Source organism: Lithobates pipiens, unplaced genomic scaffold, assembly GCF_037356315.1.
Source record: "Lithobates pipiens isolate NorthernLeopardFrog02 unplaced genomic scaffold, aLitPip1_a1.2 Scaffold_3, whole genome shotgun sequence".
Taxonomy (NCBI): Eukaryota; Metazoa; Chordata; class Amphibia; order Anura; family Ranidae; genus Lithobates; species Lithobates pipiens.
The window spans coordinates 83,343,195-83,360,928 of NW_027507790.1; the positions used below are offsets into that span (position 1 = coordinate 83,343,195).

The following is a 17,734-nucleotide window of genomic DNA, read 5'->3' on the forward strand; positions in this document are numbered from 1 at the left end:
CCTCCTTCCCTTCCTGCTTGATCCTGCAAAGAAGGAGCAGAAGCAGCAGAACAGGGAACGCATAGATCAGTGAAAACTGATCCCACGGAAAAACCAAGGCATCTGTTCCGCATGCCAACAGATCCTTTGTCCTTGACACAAAGTTGTCAATCTTTCTGTTGAACCTGGACGTAAACAGAATTCCCCATCTTTGACATATTGACAGAAACATGTCGGGGTGAAGAGACCATTCTCCCGGGAACAACTGTTAGCGATGTAGTCTACCTGCCAATTCTCTATTCCCGGAATGAAGACTGCCGATAAGTAAGGAATGTCTTATTCTGCCCAGGATAGGATATGATTGACCTCTCTCTGTGCCGCACAACTTCTTGTGCCCCCTTGGTGATTGATACAGGCCACTGTTGTGGCATTGTTGGATTGGATCCTGACAGGACAATTCCGTAATCTGAGCGTCCAGGCCTCCAGGGCCAGGTGTGCTGCCCGAATCTCTAGCATATTGATGGGCAAGGTCATTTCTGTTTTGGACCATTTTCCTTGGACAGATGTTTCTTCCAAGACTGCTCCCCAGCTCAGAAGGCTGGCATCTGTTGTTACCACCTTCCAGGTTATGGGTAGGAAGGACTTTCCTTTCTGAAGATTCTTGGATATCAACCACCAACTGAGGCTTTGATGCATTTTGGGGGATAAACGCATCGGGAAGTCTAGAGCTTGGATTTTTTTTCCCCCAATTTGACAGGATACTGTTTTTCAGCAGACTCGAATGAAATTGCGCATAAGGAACAGCCTTGAATGAAGCTACCATCTTTCCCAACAATCTCATGCAAAGTCAAATAGAAGGATTCTTCTTTGCTTTGACCACCTGAATCAGTTCTCTTATGGAACTGATCTTTGCCTGAGGCAAGAACACCCTCTTCTGAGCTGTATCTATGATCAGGCCCAAGTACTGCAATCTCCTTGATGGTTTTAAGGAGGATTTCTCTAGATTTTGTTTAGTGCGTTTCCTCCCCCAGGGCCTCAGTTGACCCTGAGGTTTACCTCTTGAATTTGACGGTGGAGGCAGATGCTCCTGGCACTGGAGAAGAAGCTTGTTTAAAAGAAAAACACCTAAACTTCTTCTTAACTGGTAAAAAGGGAATTTTTTTCCATTAGAAATTCTTTGGCCTTATTTATCCAGACAACATTTCTCCAAACAACCATTCACCATGAAATGAAAAACTAGCCAAGAGCTTTTTGCATGGCGCTTCGGCTGACCAATTTTTCAACCATGGAACTCTACGCACATGTACCAGCCCGAGCATAAGCTGTGAGGCTTGGAGAATAGAATTTACTGTAAAACATAACGCCTCTGATATCCCGGCCAAATCTTGGGCGTGCTGATCAGGAATAATCTTGAGCACCTCTTTAAACTGGTCTTTTAAGGACTGACATACCCCGATCACTGCCAGAGCAGGCTGAGCCACTGAACCTGCCAGAGAAATATTGTTTTTAAATAAGAATTCCAACTTCTTATCTGTTGGATCCTTCAGCATTTGAGCATTGTCTACAGGACAAGTCAAGTTCTTGTTCAGAGTGGATATAGCAGCATCAATTGCTGGAATCCCTAATTTCTTATTAAACTCTTCCTCCATAGGATAAAGTGTTGAAAACTTTTTTAGAGGAAAAAACTGTTTATCTGGGTGCTCCCACACAGAATACATAAGCTTTTTCAGTAATGAATGGATAGAAAAAGCATGAATAGGTTGGGGAGGCTTTAGCGAACCCAAACAAGAAGTGGTCTGCTACTGGCAGCAAAAACGTGAAGCAGACCAATTCAGTGAGAGATTGTAACAAACTTTCCTGTGAACCCGAGCCATCTGTATAAGACTCTTCAGAAGAGGAGTCATCAGCCTCTTCCTGGTCGCCCGGGAGAAAAGCATCATCTCTCGCCCCCTGTTCCTCAGTTTGAGGGTCCTGGGTAATGGACGGGGACCTATTACACTTAGTCCCACTCTGGGATGCAATTAAGGCATCAGTTTTTTGTCCCAAGCCTGAAATGGTTGAGGAAAAAACCTCTTCAGTAATATATACAGGGGCTGCAGTGCTCAGGGGAGGATGCCATCTTTTTTAGATGGTTTTAGGCTTCCTAGTGGCTGTAGAAATCTTTCTAGAGCCCTTTTTTTTTAGGTGGTTTTACCCCCCCTTCCGACCATAGCCGATGCACAAAGCAGAGGTACTACCAGAAAGAATGCATCCACTGCTTAAGCAACAGTCCAGCCCTGCCCGCTGCTATTAATGCTCAGCCTGATGCAATAGTAAACGTGTCAAAAGGAATGCTTGTGTCACCAAACCTCTTTCATGCCCCTCTTTGCTCTTGTGTCCCTGCGTTAGCTTGCAGCAGTAACAATGGTGCTTTTAAAACACACATTCCCAAAGCCGCGCTAAGCCCTCACCCCCCTTTGTCACCCATGGCCCCACTCCACTCTTTTTTTTTTTTTTAAAAGCCCTTTCCCACGCAAGCGATCGTTCTGTGAGGGGGAAAAATGGCGAGGAGGGAACCTGGAAGCCGCCGGGTAGGTCGGCGTGCCGATGTTTTTTTTTTTTTTTTTATTCTCCTGACACTTCTTTCTTGTGAAGAGGGTGAGAAAGCAGCACAGGTAGGGGTGTCTGGTGGGGAGGAAAACCCCCCAGACTTACCGGAGGTCTGCTGCTGGCTGGAGGAAAATTAATTGTCCAAAATGAAACATTTTGGACAATTTCATGCTCCCAACTATTTGGGAACAGTTTGAGGATGTCTTTTCCTGTTCCAACATTACTGCGCACCAGCGCACAAAGCAAGGTTGATAAAGACGCTGTTCCGGACACAGCGTGATCTTTTGAGGAGCTGGGGTCCAGCTCTCTAAAAAGAGAAGCGTTTACAGGCAAAACCTCGTTTATTCGGATACGAGGCTCGGGTACTAGTCGATTCGGCCTAAAAGACACTTTGAATGAATCCGGCTGCATGGCTAACCCCAGCAAGATTGCTCCAGTGGAGCTCAGCATAGCACATCTTTACTTGTGACCAACAGCTTAGACACTGGTGAAAAAAAAACTGAGGTACTCCCAGTAGTGGGAGGATTTATATAGGGAGTGGACTTTTTGTCTTAGGGCATGCCAGTGTCCATCACCTGACGGTGGCCTATAACCCACATAGTAACTACTATGGCTCTGTGTTTCGTGATGTACGATAAGAAATAATGAATTTAATCCATTTTGGAATAAGGCTGTAACATAAGGTGAAAAAAGTGAAGCGCTGTGAATACTTTCCAGATGCACTGTACGTGGAAGCTGCAGTGCCTACTCCAAGGCTGCTCTGTATTACTACAGTCCTAACTATATTTTTGAGTCTCCAAGTTGGAGCTTATAGAGCAGTAAATAACTTAAGGGCCGGTTAGCCTGGAGAGAGCCCATCCCTCCTTAAAGGCACAGGGACACATTTGATGCCCAACAAAAGCACACTGGCAACTAAAGGCATCCAATGTGTCCCCACGCCAAATCCAGCAAACGAGCTATACAAAAGGATGACAACCACCACAAATTTAGAACTAGCTTCTGTAGCAAGGTGCGCAAGCAAGGCCAATGTACTGCATGTTGGGTGTCCAATGTGTCCTTAAGGAGGGGTGGGCTCCCTCCAGGCAAACCTGCCCTTAATTTATCCACTGCTATATATACCCCCAACTTGGAGACTCTCAAACATATAGTGTTACGACCACAGTATACAGAGGAGCCTTGGTGTAGTGGACTGCAGCTTCCACATATTATGAAATACGCCTGCCTTTACAAACACATGAATTTTAATGGCATCCCAGTCTTAGTCGGTAGGGTTCAAAATTGAGTTTGCTAACCTTTTGCAGCTATAACAGCTTCAACTCACCTGAGAAGGCTTTCCACAAGGTTTAGGAGTGTCTACGGGAACATTTGACCATTTTCCCCGAAGTGTATTTTTGAGGTCAGGCACTGATGTGGACAAGAAGGCCTGGCTCGCAGTCTCCACTCTAATAAATCCCAAAGGTGTTCCATCGGGTTGAGGTCAGTCAAGTTCTTCCACCCCAAACTTGCTCATCCTTGTCTTTATGGACCTTGCTTTGTGCACTGGTTGAAATCATTTGTTGGAGTAGGGAATTATGGTGTGGGGTTGTTGTTCAGGGGTTGGGCTTGGCCAATTAGTTAGAGTGAAAAGAACTCTTAAAGCGTCAGCATATGAAGACATTTTGGACAATTTCATGCTCCCAACTATTTGGGAACGGTTTGAGGATGTCTTTTCCTGTTCCAACATTACTGCGCACCAGCGCACAAAGAAAGGTTGATAAAGACATGGATGAGCGAGTTGAGGGAGGAAGAACTTGACTGGCCTGTACAGAGTCCTGACCTCAACCTGACAGAACACCATTGGGAGGAATTAGAGTGGAGACTGTGAGTTAGGCCTTCTTTTCCACAACAGTGCCGTGGTGTCAATTGTAGCCTGTAGCTCAAAAACGACATGAGCTTCTTTTAAGCTATAGGTGTTTTTGGCCCCAATAAAAAAAGTGAACTTGCCCTTATTCTGAGTTTTATTCCCTAGTAACTAGCTTTCTATTGGCAAAAAAAAAAAAAAAAGGCCAAAGCCTCAGATGCCCACAGAAACTAGCAAAAGTGCCTGGTGTGCTTAAAAGGGAAACGGTTGTGGACAATTTTATGTAATTTTATCTTTCTTTTATAGGCATTTAAAATTGAGTTTTATATATACAAGCATATACTGTATTTCAAAATAAACTATATTATTACCTTAAAGGCTACTGCGACTCACAGTAAAGGCCACATTCATTGGCTGAACATAATTGGCCATGGTGTAACCTTTCAGAGCAACTCTCCAGCTACACACTAAAATATTGTCTCATGTAGTATTTTTTTTTAAATCCCAGTGTCATTTCCCCCCTATAACCTGGATCAAAACTATACAATGAATATATTTGGGCATGTTATCAATATCCTTTTATGTAATGCAACATGTCATTTAAATTTAATAACCGTTGAGCTTGGGTAGACTCAATCAGCTGGAGAATAAATACTTCTCAATAATTTCTCTAGTTTAAGTCTCTGTCTAGTATGAAGTCTGTGACTAGTTAAAACATAATGGATTACTTACATTGCAGCTGTGATTAATAAACCGAGCAAAATTCCCACACTTTGTGGCATCAATAATGGTATCATGGTCCACCCTGAACATATAACTGCTCCCAATCCCCTCATCTTCATATCGCTTCTCCCGCATGTCTGCAATGACCTAAAAAAAGAAAGATAAATTGTGTTGTATAGATAACAATGCAAACCTAGACCAGTCAGTTGCTACCAGAAACATCTTACACGTAAAGATTACCTGACGAATGTTTTGTCCTACATATTCAATAACCATCTCATCTGCTGCAATTGGCTCCATTGCAAAAAGGCCCCAGTCGTGAATATGGCTCCTGCAGAAACGCAATTTCTTCCTGCGAAACTGAAAATACAATTTATTAATTTATTAAATATATTCATAGTTGTCAGCGATTAGTACAGTTAAATAAACAATCAAGTATTAGTGTTAAAGCCCAATACCAGGCAACAGCTTTCTAGTCTTGGACAGAATTGGCATTGGCAGAAAATCTGTCAAATTTTAATTGCCTGCATTCCCAATGGTGAGATTCTTTCTCCATATCCAATTTCAGCTCTCATGACATGGTTATAGGAACTGAAAGAGAGGGAATAACTCTCAAGCTGTGACATAGAAATGAACTAAAACACTCCCTTCAGTGGAGGCGCTAGGACCTCTGGCATTTTTTTTTTTTATGTGAACAGAAGAGGACAGAAAGGAAGGGGTAATTTGCCAAATGGGATTCAGACACACTAATAAAAACCCAACAGAAGTCTTCCTTATTCTTGTTCAGTAACTCATCGAATCAGATGGCCCTTGCTAGCCTAAAAAAAATTACATGAATATCAAATTACCCATTCCTCCATACAGGCATTAGCAGTTATTTAGAACTATTCCATATAAAGTAATTTTATTTTAGTTATATTAGTCCTCCATATTATATAACAGCAGTAATAAATTCAAATTCAAGGAAATCCGGTCGCCTGACGAAGGGGCCCTGCGTGGCTCCGAAAGGTTGCACTATCCTTGTGTTGTGATCGTGCAATAAATCACCCGTTTGGACGCTATTTGTGTCGTTCCATGGTGTGCTGGCAAATATCGTCACTGTGCCTATCAGAATGCCCCCTTACATCAGGTGTGCCCCGTAGATTGCCTACTTCCATCAGGTGCCCCATTACATCAGGTGTCCCCACTGGAGCGCCATCTTATATTAGGTGTCTTCACCAGAGTGCCACTTGACATCAGGTGTGCCTATCAGAGTGCCACTTTACAATGATCCAAGCAACCAATGAATGCGGAGTAGCGGGGATCTGGCGGTGCAGACTGGTGGGCCGGTCGGGACCGCTGTCTACCATTTTGAGACCACAGTTATTTAAGAAGACAACTGCAATATGGACCTTTAAAGAGGAAGTAAGCCCTGGTGAGTTTTACTTCCTCGTTTGTTCTCTGCAAACCCTGCAAATTAAAAGCATAATGGGCCCATTATGTGACACTTGCCTGCAAACGAAGCCCGCGCTGTCCCCTGTGCAGGCTGTGTCCATCTTCACCCCTCTTCCTTTCGGGACCATGGACTCCGACTCTGACTGGCAAGAGCTGCGTGACGTGGGAGGCGTCACTCACGGCACTTCCGAGTGAAGAAATGGCACAGAGTTCCGTTTCTTCACAGAACATGTGCTGATGACATCATCGGCGCACTACAAGGAAAATATCTCCTAAATGGCACAGGTTTAGGAGATATTTCCTCTACCTATAGGTAAGCCTTATTCTAGGCTTACCTATAGGTAAGCGTCACACAAAAGGGTTTACAACCACTTTAAAAATGATCAAACTTTTACTTCTGCAGATGAGAACCAAGAGTGGAGATAGAGACAAAATATTTATTTAAGCAGAATAAGTAAAAATATTATTCAGCTAGGAAGTAAGAGTCTAGGAGAAAGTAGTAAAATATTTAAAAATAACAAAGGGTTGCCATACCTTCAGCTGATTAAATTTGAGCAGATCACTATCACAGCTTCCAGTAAAGGAAGAAAGCAGTCGGCGTTGTTCTGATCTTCTTTCCGAGCCTGCTCTGGTGGAGGTGTGAGGCTGAGCAGGAATACTCTTCCCCTAGGTAGCGAAATAGAGCTGTCACTGACAAGAGTTTGGGTAGCTCACTTGCATTTTTACTACACATCTGTTACAGGTTACATTTTTGACTTAATAAAAATATGCCAGCACAAAATACATGTTAAAACCCTGTTTCTAAGGCCAAGGAACCTGTTCAGCGTTTACTCTGACTCTTATCTGCATGCATGTACTAGGTCTGAGACTCCACTTTAAAAAACAAATACAGCCAGGCAACTAGAATTTTTAGAAGATCACCAGGAATGGCCGCCTCCCTACAGTTATCCTGTCCAGGTAAGGCCCTGAAAAAATACAACAGGCCAGAGATACTGGACCCACTTATAAAGCCAGTTTTCATTTTTTTTATAAATAGTAACAAGCATCACCTACCTGGGTATCATTCAGAGGCTCTTCAGCCAAAGAGCGATTATTGATGAGGTATTTAAGTTTATCCTTATTATCAATTTTATAATAGCCCTCACTACGGGCACAGCCTGTAAGATGTTCCCGTAGTCCATCATCCCGTTTCTTCTTTTTGGGGGAAAAAACACTGGTTGGTGGGGAAATGTTAAGGAATATGCACAGAAACATTTTTCACATTAAAAAAAGAAATACATCAGGACATATATAACACTCAAAAGAAATATTTTCATCTCATGTAAAACTACAATACTGTACAAGGCAGGTGTGAAAGAAAATTTTGTAAATTAAGAGTGCTTTCAGAAATAGAAGTGTTTTAGTTTATTTTTTATCAATTAACAAAATGTAAAGTAAATGAACAGAAGAGATATCCAAATCAATTCAATATTTGGTGTGGCCACTCGTTGCCTTCAAAACAGCATCAATTCTTCTAGGTACACTTACACACAGTTTTTGAAGGAACTTGGCAGGTAGGTTGTTCCAAACAGATTTTCTGTAGATGTATGCTGCCTCAACTCCTTCAGTCTCTTCATGTAATCCCAGATAGAACTGATTATGCCGAGATCAGGACTCTGGGGTAAGCAAGCCATCATTTCCAGTTTGTTCTTCTTTACACTGAAAATAGTTCTTAACCGCTTTCCGACCGCCTCACTCTGATATACGTCGGCAGAAGGGGGTCGTACAGGCAAACTAACGTACCTGTACGTTGCCCTTCAAGAAGTGGCCTGTGGGCGTCCGTCTCACAGAGAGCAAGAATGGGGACATGCTAATGTAAACAAGCATTTCCCCATTCTGCCTAGTGACAGTGTCACTGATCTCTGCTCCCTGTGATCGGGAGCAGAGATCAGTGACATGTCACCCGTAGCCACGCCCACCCCCCCCCACAGTTAGAATCATACCCCAGGACATACTTAACCCTCTACACTGCTGCCTAGTGGTTAACCCCTTCACTGCCAGTGTCATTTACAAAGTAATCAGTGCATATGTATAGTAATGTATAAATGCCAATGGTCCCAAAAATGTGTCAAAAACGTCCGATGTGTCTGCATTAATATCGCAGTCATGATCAAAAAATAAAATAAAATAATAATTCGCTGATCGCCGCCATTACTAGTAAAAAAAAAAATGGTTAATAAAATTAATAAAAATGCCATAAAACTATCCCCTATTTTGTAAAACGCTATAACTTTTGCACAAACCAATCAATAAATTCTTATTGCGATTTTTTTTTTTACCAAAAATATGTAGAAGAATACGTATCGGCCTGAACTCAGGAAAAAAAAAAAAAAACAGTTTTTCATATGTTTGGGGGGATATTTTTTATAGCAAAATGAAAAAAAATTTGTTTTTCCAAAATTGACGCACTTTTTTTGTTTATAAAAACTGCAGGGGTGATTAAATACCACCAAAAGAAAGCTCTATTTGTGTGAAAAAAAGGACGTCAATTTTGTTTGGGAGCCACGTCGCACGACCGCGCACTTGTCAGTTAAAGCAACGCAGTGTCAAATTGCAAACAGTGCTCTGATCTTTGGCCAGCAAAATGGTCCGAGGCTTAAGTGGTTAAAGACTAACTGCAGTCTGCTCACATAATTTGTAATAAAAACATCTTTGCCATTCTGAAGCTTCCCTCCAACCACTTTGCATATTATTTTATATATACTGTGATTCTGTACTTGCCAGATATGCTGCAGAAATCTCCCTCCACCGAGTCTGGCTGCAGCCATTTTAACTGTGGCCAGCTGAAGTTGCTGCCTGTTCACTTCCTGGATGTACACAGACACACAAAGGCACACCTCCAGCTCTGCAGCTCTCATTTGCCCTCTTATGACTGATCACCCCCCTCTCTTCCTGGCAAACTCTCTATGTTTAGGGTCATTTTCCTGCTGCAGAATAAATTTGGGGCCAATCACATGCCTCCCTGTTGGAATGGCTTGATAGACCAGTATCTGCCTGTATTTCTCAACATTGAGGACACCATTGATCCTGACCAAATCTCCAACTTTATTTGCAGAAATGCAGCCTCAAACTTGCAAGGAACCTCCCACCATGCTTCACTGTTGCCTGCAGATTCTTATTATTATACTGCCCTCCAGCCCTTTGCAAACAAACTCCTGCTACAGCCAAATGTTTAAAATTTTGACTCATCAATCCAGAGTACCTGCTGCCATTTTTCTGCACCCCAGTTCCTATGTTTTCTTGCATAGGACATGGAAACAAAGCTAAGCGACTCAACAATGCATGAAAACATAGGAACTGGGGTACAGAAAAATGGCAGCAGGTACTCTGGATTGATGAGTCAAAATTTTAAATAAGTGGCTGTAGTAAAAGGCAGTTTACTTGCGAAAGGCTGGGGAGTAATAGAATACTAATTGTGTCTGCAGGCAACAGTGAAGCATGGTGGAGGTTCCTTGCAAGTTTGGGGCTGCATTTCTGCAAATGGAGTTGGAGATTTGGTCAGGATCAATGATGTCCTCAATGCTGAGAAATACAGGCAGATACTTAGCCATCATACCATCATCTATGTTCAGTGTAAAGAAAAGCAAGGAGTGCTGGAAGTGATGGTTTGGCTCCCACAGAGCCTCGATCTCAACATAATCGAGTCTGTCTGGGATTACGTGAAAAGACAGAAGGATTGAGGCAGCCTACATACAAAGAAGATCTGTGGTTAGTTCTCCAAGATGTTTGGAACAACCTACCTGCCGAGTTCCTTCATAAACTGTGTGTAAATGTACCTAGAAAAACTGAAGAATTGATGCCGTTTTGAAGGCAAAGGGTAGTCATACTAAGCATTAATTTGGACTTCTGTGCATTTACTTTCCATTTTGCCAACTGATAAAAAAATAAGATAACTCTTATTTCTGAAATCATTCTCAATTTACAGATTTTTTTCACACCTGCCTTAAACTTTTGCACAGTACTGTAAGTCGCTCCTGTACCGAAACCCCATGTACATAAATTATGTCTTCTGTATATAAACTGAATCAGTGTTGTCCACAGCAACCAAACCAATTTAAAAGAAGTTTTTCTTTTTTAAATCATACTTACAGTACCTAGGTCACATTGATGCTGCATCTGTCTCCCGCCGTCTCGAAGGCTGAGAATTGCTCAGTTCTCCCTGCCACTCTGAGAGGAGAGCGGTGACTGTCAGTGGCTCGCTGAGAGGCTGAGCCAGGTGCCAGTCCAGGCTCCTGGATGGATCCCGACCATATATTCGTGATCTTTCCCAAGCCTGGAACAGCTCTGTAAATGTCAGCTTTAGCCTGCTGTTGGCTGAAAATGGGTCACAGGAGTGCAGAATGGAGTGTGTGTGTGTGTGTATATGTATATATATATATGTATGTATATATATATCAGTTTTAGATACTTAATACATGGCACACAGCTTAGGTATGGGGATTTAGGAAAGATCTACACTGTGTGTGGGCAAGGCTGTCTTTAACATTGATAGGATCCTGGGCAAACATTTTCTTGGGCCCCCCAAATCCACTTGTCAACTATTTTCAGGCAGTGTAGGCTCAAGGGGCAACTGCTTTGGGCCCCGCAACAATGACAGTGCCTAGGGCAGCTTCCCCTTTTGCCCTGCCTTAAAGACAGCCCTGACTGTGGGAGATATAAACTTGGGGACAGGGGATGATTTGTATTGAGAAAAGGGGTAATTTTGGTTGTATTCTCTAAAGTGGCTGTGCATCCTGCACGCCTGCCCTGTGTACTAGAGATATTTAGGGGAATTTTTAAAACTGGAAGAGACAGAATCTGGAGCAGCTGTGCATAATAACCAATCAACTTCTAGCTTTCATTCTCCAAGTTTAACTGAACAAGCTGAAAATAGAAGCAGATTGCTTGCCATGCAGAACTGCTCCAGATTCTGTCTGCCCCAGTTGTGATAAATTCCCTTCACTTTGTTTTACATTTAATACTCCTTACAATTGCACACCAAGTACATTACTTCTGAAGTTCTTCTTTAAAGTAGGCAGCCTATGTAATAGAACAGTTTTATTTTATTAGATTGAGTGTGCAGAGTTTTGTACATGTCTGTTACATTCTTGCTTGTGACACAGTCATTAAAGCATTTTGTGGATAAAAGGACTGTGGCATGTGTGCGCCAAGTCCAGTGGAAGTAGGCTCAGTTTTTTTTCCTTTTTTTTATAAACTATGCCCGTTTAAGCGTCTCCCACTATTAGAGAAATTTGGCCACATCTACCACCATGTACTCCTAGGCTAAGTTAGACAGAAAATGCTGAGGGATGCTGCTTTGTAAAATCTCTTTTGCTGTTGTCTCAGCAGAGACAAGCAGTGGTTTGACTTAAGCAGGTTAATGTAAGAAATTAAAGTGAAGCACTAATTTCTACAGGTAATGCACACACTAACATACAGTGTCATGCATTTCAGATGTATTGCATTTTTGAAACACTCACATTTAACCAACTTGAAAGACAAAAGTTGATCAAAAAGATCATAAAAATGCAGTATTCAGAACTTTTTTTTATGTAATGCAACGAGAGAAGTAAAATGCAAGAAAATATATAACAGTCAGTCCAAAACTCTTTCTTTCTAAAAAGCTAAGGTACTTTTTAATGTTCCACCTCATTATCACAGACTAATATACTTGTAGTAAAGGATATGAGGATGGTAGACCCAAAGAGTGTCATTAAGCCAGTCCATGCCATTGTCCTGTTGTAGCAGCCTATCATAAGTGATGCACATGAATTTTACATCCTCTTCATCTATTCCTCCATTCCATATATCATACAGAATGGTCATCTCCTCAAACTCTGAACGAGGCTTAAAGAGAGATCGGGGTGGAGAAAAATCAGGAGAAGTTATAGCAGATATCTCATCAAATCTTTTTTTAGGCCTCCAGTTAGGTTTTTTCAATTTGCTATAGTCTTCCCCTTCTCGTCTCTCCTCCTTCCATTGGTTCTCAAGTTCCTTTAATGGGACCTTCTGATTTATGGCTTCATACGCTGGAATATTAGAGTGTTCCTCGTTCCTGAAGTCTAATGGAACAGCTGCTGGATCTTTAATTCCACAGACTTCATTAGCCTGATCAAACACGCCTTTACCCAGGGCAATTTCTGTTAATGCAACCAGTGGAAGGGTTTCAGAGTTTTTGCCAACATTATCTTCTATTGCTAGTGCAGGAGGTTGCTTTTTGGGCCTCCCAGACTTCCTTTTACTTGTAGGAAGTGTAGGTGAGGGTGCAGATTCCTCAATGGAAGGCAGATGTGTTTTAGAGGGCTCATATTCACTCTCTTCACTTAATAGTTTATCTTCTGTAAGGTATGTTGGCGTTACAGATGATTCCAGATCATCAACCGTTAAACTTATGTCCTTCTGAAGATCTCCTCTTGGGGGGCTAGCAAATGGGATGGGTGAAGGAACACTATTCATGATTATGGAAGCACTGGCTGGTTCTTTAAATGATTTTTCATCAGGCTCATCAACTGATGGTTTTTTGTTTGAGGGGTGGCAGGGAAACATAGCATTAGATTCAGGGAAAATTGGTGTAAAGTTAAAGTCTCTTCCAGGAGTCCTTGGAATGCCGCTATTAATTATGCCCGGGGACTGAGAAAGGTATGAAAATGGGCTTCCAGGAATGTTGGGGGAAGTTAGAGTCAGACTATTACCTGTGAGAGGTGCATCACTACCAGGTGTAGCGGGAACAGTATCAGTGCTCTGTGATTTCCCGAGGTGTGATGACTTGCCAGAGAATTCTCTGCCTGGCGTTCGTGGCAACTCTTCCTCAGATAGCATTTTTGTGACTGCTAAATGCCCACAGTTCTTTTCATGATGGACTACTGGCTCCTCATCTTTTTGGGGTAGTAAGGGAAGTGCAGTAAGAGCTACTTTGGGGACAGCTGGTAGAGGGACCTCAGAATCCAAATGAGCAGCAGTGTCTCGTCCTGGCGTGCGAGGACAGAGTACCTCTTCCTCTGCAACAAAAGGAGGTAATTTAGCTGCTATTTGCCGAGTATCTGAAGGAATTTCCTCAGGTTTAGGAGTGAAGCTGGATTCACCAAAAGCTCCCGTAGGTGTTGCAGGACGAATAGCCACATTCTCCTGAGCCTCTTCATTTGGGATGTCTAGGACTGGCTCTAGGCGGAGTTCTACATACACTTCAGAAGGATCTTCAACAGCTAAATCTGCATTAGCTAAAATAAAAAATAAATGTAAAATGTTGTCATGGTGGTAAGTGCAAATCTTGGAAAACAAACATTTTCTGAAATGATAAAAAGGAGCACATCAGGACCTTGGTAAAGTTTTAGAGCTGAGCTTCAAGCACAAAAAATTTCATTGAAATACATTTAATAGACACAAAAAAATATAAATTTACCATATTCATTTACAAACCCAGAATGTACTTTGTAAATGTCGCAATGACATCATCACTGTGCAGTACATAGCTTGTGCAGAGGGTAGAGGTGTTGGTGGGACCCAGCAGGTCCCAGGCAACCTGTAGAAAACTACAGGTTGGCAGAAATCTTGTACATGGGGAGGGAGCATTAGTGATGGTTTTCTTTTTTATTAACCACTTCAGCCCCGGCCTATAGACATATGACGTCCTAATATTGCTGGTCGTCTAGGGGGCACGTGCGGCATTGCTCGGGACCCGGTGTGTGTGCCCGACGGCCGTGATGTCTGCCGGGCACCCGCGATTGCCTGGGAACACAGCAGGACCGTGGATCTGTGTATGTAAACACACAGATCCACGTCCTGTCCGATCCGTCTCCTCCCCTTTTGAGTCCCCTCCCCCCACAGTTAGAATCACTCCCATAGGGAACATATTAACTCCTGCAGCGCCCCCTGGTGTTAACCCCTTCCCTGCCAGTCACATTTACACAGCAATTTTATAGCACCGATCGCTGTGTAAATGATCCCAAAAATGTGTCAAAAGTGTCCGATGGGTCTGCCATAATGTTGCAGTTACAAAACAAAAAAAAAAATAAATAAATAAATCGCAGATCGCTGCCATTACTAGTAAAAATAAAAAATATAAATGCCATAAAATCTATCCCCTATTTTGTAGATGCTATAACTTTTGCACAAACCAATTAATAATCGCTAATTGCGATTTTTTACCAAAAATATGTAGAAGAATACGTATCGGCCTAAACTGAGGAAAAAAAATCGTTTTTTTTTTTTAAATGTAGTATTTATTATAGCAAAAAGTAAAAAATAGTGTTTTTTTTCCAAAATTGTCGCTCTTTTTTTGTTTATAGCGCAAAAAATAAAAACCGCGGAGGTGATCAAATACCACCAAAATAAAGCTCTATTTGTGGGAAAAAAAGGACGTCAATTTTGTTTGGGTGCAACGTCGCATGACCGCGCAATTGTCAGTTAAAGCGACGCCGTGCTAAATGGAAAAAAAGTGCTCTGGTAAAGAAGGGGGTAAAATCCTCTGGGGCTGAAGTGGTTAAAAAGGGAGCTACAGTGAGCTCCAGAAAAGTGAAGGGGCTCTCATGTTGAATGCTGCACAGATCTGGATGAAATACACAATGAACACAAAAAATCAAGAATACATCTGGCTCTTGTATTTAGACAATACACATTTTGCCTGAAGTCCCGTTTTAAACACTAAACGAATGAAAAAAAAAAAAAAAAAAAAAAAAGTGACGACAAAGGCTGCTAAAAAAAAGCCTGTGATTTTGATGTAATTTTACCATGCTTATGGTGTGTTTATTATGGGTCATGTGAAATGCATCAAAAATGCGGGTGCATTTTTCGATGCGTTCTTGCTGTGTTTTCATATATAAAAATTAATTTAATATGATTTTTTAACACCGGTTCAAAAAAGGTGCCAAATGCCGACAATAAAATTAATATTAATTTAAATTCACTTATTTATAAATATTATAAATATTATATATATATATATATATATATATATATATATATATATATATATATATATATATATATATATATATATATATATATATATATATATATATTTTTTTTTTTTCTTTTTTTTAAAAACTGTCAATTTCGTTTTTGGTTTTGTCGGAGTGCATCCTGAATTTTTGGAACCCTACCAGAAAATTAACACATACATTTGAATTGACCTATTGGTCTGCTATCAAAGAACTGACCTAATAAGATCAAAGAACTACCAGTGGCACTAAATACAATTAGCTTAACTGTACAACTCCTTAGCTGTCAAAATTGAAACATATTCAAAAGTTTTCCATAACCCACTATTGAATGATATAACCACACATTTTCATAAGCGGCACCTTGGTTTGATGGTGATGGAGCTTTCTCAATATCCATCTCAGTCTCATCTTCCACTGGTTTCTCTGGTACCACATCTCCTGCAATGTCATGTTCCAATACACTTTTACAATCAAGAGCTGCTGTAGCCAGGTGTCCATCACCCAGAGCAGATACTTCTTCCACTGTTGACGGGGTTAAGTCTTCCACAACATCACCTTCTTCGGTTCCTTGCTCTTCTTCAGCTGAGGCCTTGGCTGGACTGCTCTGAATGGACATGCCATCATCTCGGTCAATTTCTGCAGAATCCTCCTGCTCCACATCTACCTCCTCATCTTGATCTTCCTCAAAAACTAATTCTTCCTCCTCAGAGTCCTCCACCTCTTCATCATCTTCAGATTCAGAACTAGATTCATACTCTGAGGACTCTTCACTTTCATCTGAGGAATCTACCTCAGCTTTAGAAGAAGTTGCACTGGTGGCATCTTCTAGAGAATGTAAAAACAATGGTTACAGAATTTTTCTAAATAGGCAGAGGAAAACATTATTTAATTTATTTAATCCTAAAACTTAACAGGTTGTCCAGAAAGACTCTTTCCACTCAGAGGGGGTTGTTAAGTCAGCACATATTTAAAAACAAAAGCTAAAATCTTATCTGCAATATAAAATGCAACACTTCTTTAGCTCCATTACTTTAAATATATCTTGTGAAATATGAATAAAGGGACTGGCTTCTAATGCACTATTTGAGTATACAGATTTTCATCATATATCCATTTTTTAGATGCCCATCTAACTGAGACATTGCACTATTGAACTAAATAAAAAACCCACACATTCTCCACAATGTAGGAGCTTTTTTGGAATAGCTGATGCAGGGGCATTAGAATCCAAACGCCAGCATGTAATCCTGCTGTTAGCAGCAGAATAACCCAACAGTTAGCCAGCATTTACACCTGAGCAGAGTGTACGCGTTTTGAGGCATTTTTTTCAGGCGTTTTTGCTGGGTAGAAGAACAGTTTTATAGGAGGAGAGAAGTTCTTCAGGCTTAAAAATGCATGAACAAACTTCTAATGGCTAAAACCAATGGACACCATACTGTACTCCTACTCCTGGACCTCTCTGCTGCTTTTGACACAGTGCACCCACCCCCGCTTCCTCAAAAAACTCCATGCCTCTGGTCTCTGTGATTGTACTCTTCGCTGGTTCTCATCCTACTTATCTAAATGCACATTTAGGCTACTTTCACATTCAGGCGCTTTACAGAGGTTATAATGATAAAAATAGCGCCTGCAAACCTGTAGCGCAACTCTTCGCACTGGAGCGGTGCGCTTGCAGGACAAGAAAAAAAAAAGTCCTGCAAGCAAGCATCCTTGAGGTGCTGTAGGAGCGGTGTATACACTGCTCCTACAGTGCCCCTGTCCATTGAAATCAATGGGCAGGGGAGCTTTTAACCCTTTTTCAGCTGTTAGCAGGGGTTAAGAGCACTGCAAAAACAACGGTAAACGATACCCGCCCGCCCCAGTGTGAAAATGTCCTTAGGGTTGCATACAATTCAACTGCCTCCTCTCCTCTTCCTTTCACTGCCAAGGTCCCCCAAGGTTCTGTTCCTGGACCTCTCCTATTCTCGATCTACACCTCCTTCCTGGGTCAGTTGATAGCCCTCCCATGGCTTCCAATACCATTTCTATGCTGATGAAACCCAAATCCATCTCTCTACCCCTCAGCTCACTCCTTCAGTCTCCATACACATCACTAACTTACCATATCAGCCTGGATGTCACACCCCTTCCTCAAACGCAATCTATCCAAAATCGTGCCTCTTCCCCAGACTTCTCTGTCAAGATCAATGACACAACTATCAACCCATCCCCG

The 17,734-nt window shown here is 41.7% G+C and overlaps 1 protein-coding gene across 3 annotated transcripts in view; it reads right to left on the minus strand.

Annotated features, from left to right (window-relative positions):
• Positions 1-17,734, minus strand: part of SETD1B (SET domain containing 1B, histone lysine methyltransferase) — a 120,231-nt gene that overhangs the window by 11,705 nt on the left and 90,792 nt on the right. For 2 of the 3 annotated variants that reach the window (XM_077461968.1, XM_077461965.1), the window contains exons 12-17: positions 15,883-16,347; positions 12,271-13,800; positions 7,619-7,785; positions 7,100-7,231; positions 5,372-5,491; positions 5,141-5,278 (exon numbers count right to left, since the gene is read on the minus strand). In XM_077461968.1, the coding sequence (XP_077318094.1) occupies positions 5,141-5,278; positions 5,372-5,491; positions 7,100-7,231; positions 7,619-7,785; positions 12,271-13,800; positions 15,883-16,347 (2,552 nt within the window). The remainder of the gene's footprint in view (positions 1-5,140; positions 5,279-5,371; positions 5,492-7,099; positions 7,232-7,618; positions 7,786-12,270; positions 13,801-15,882; positions 16,348-17,734) is intronic. The other variant, XM_077461967.1, reaches the window with a different exon arrangement.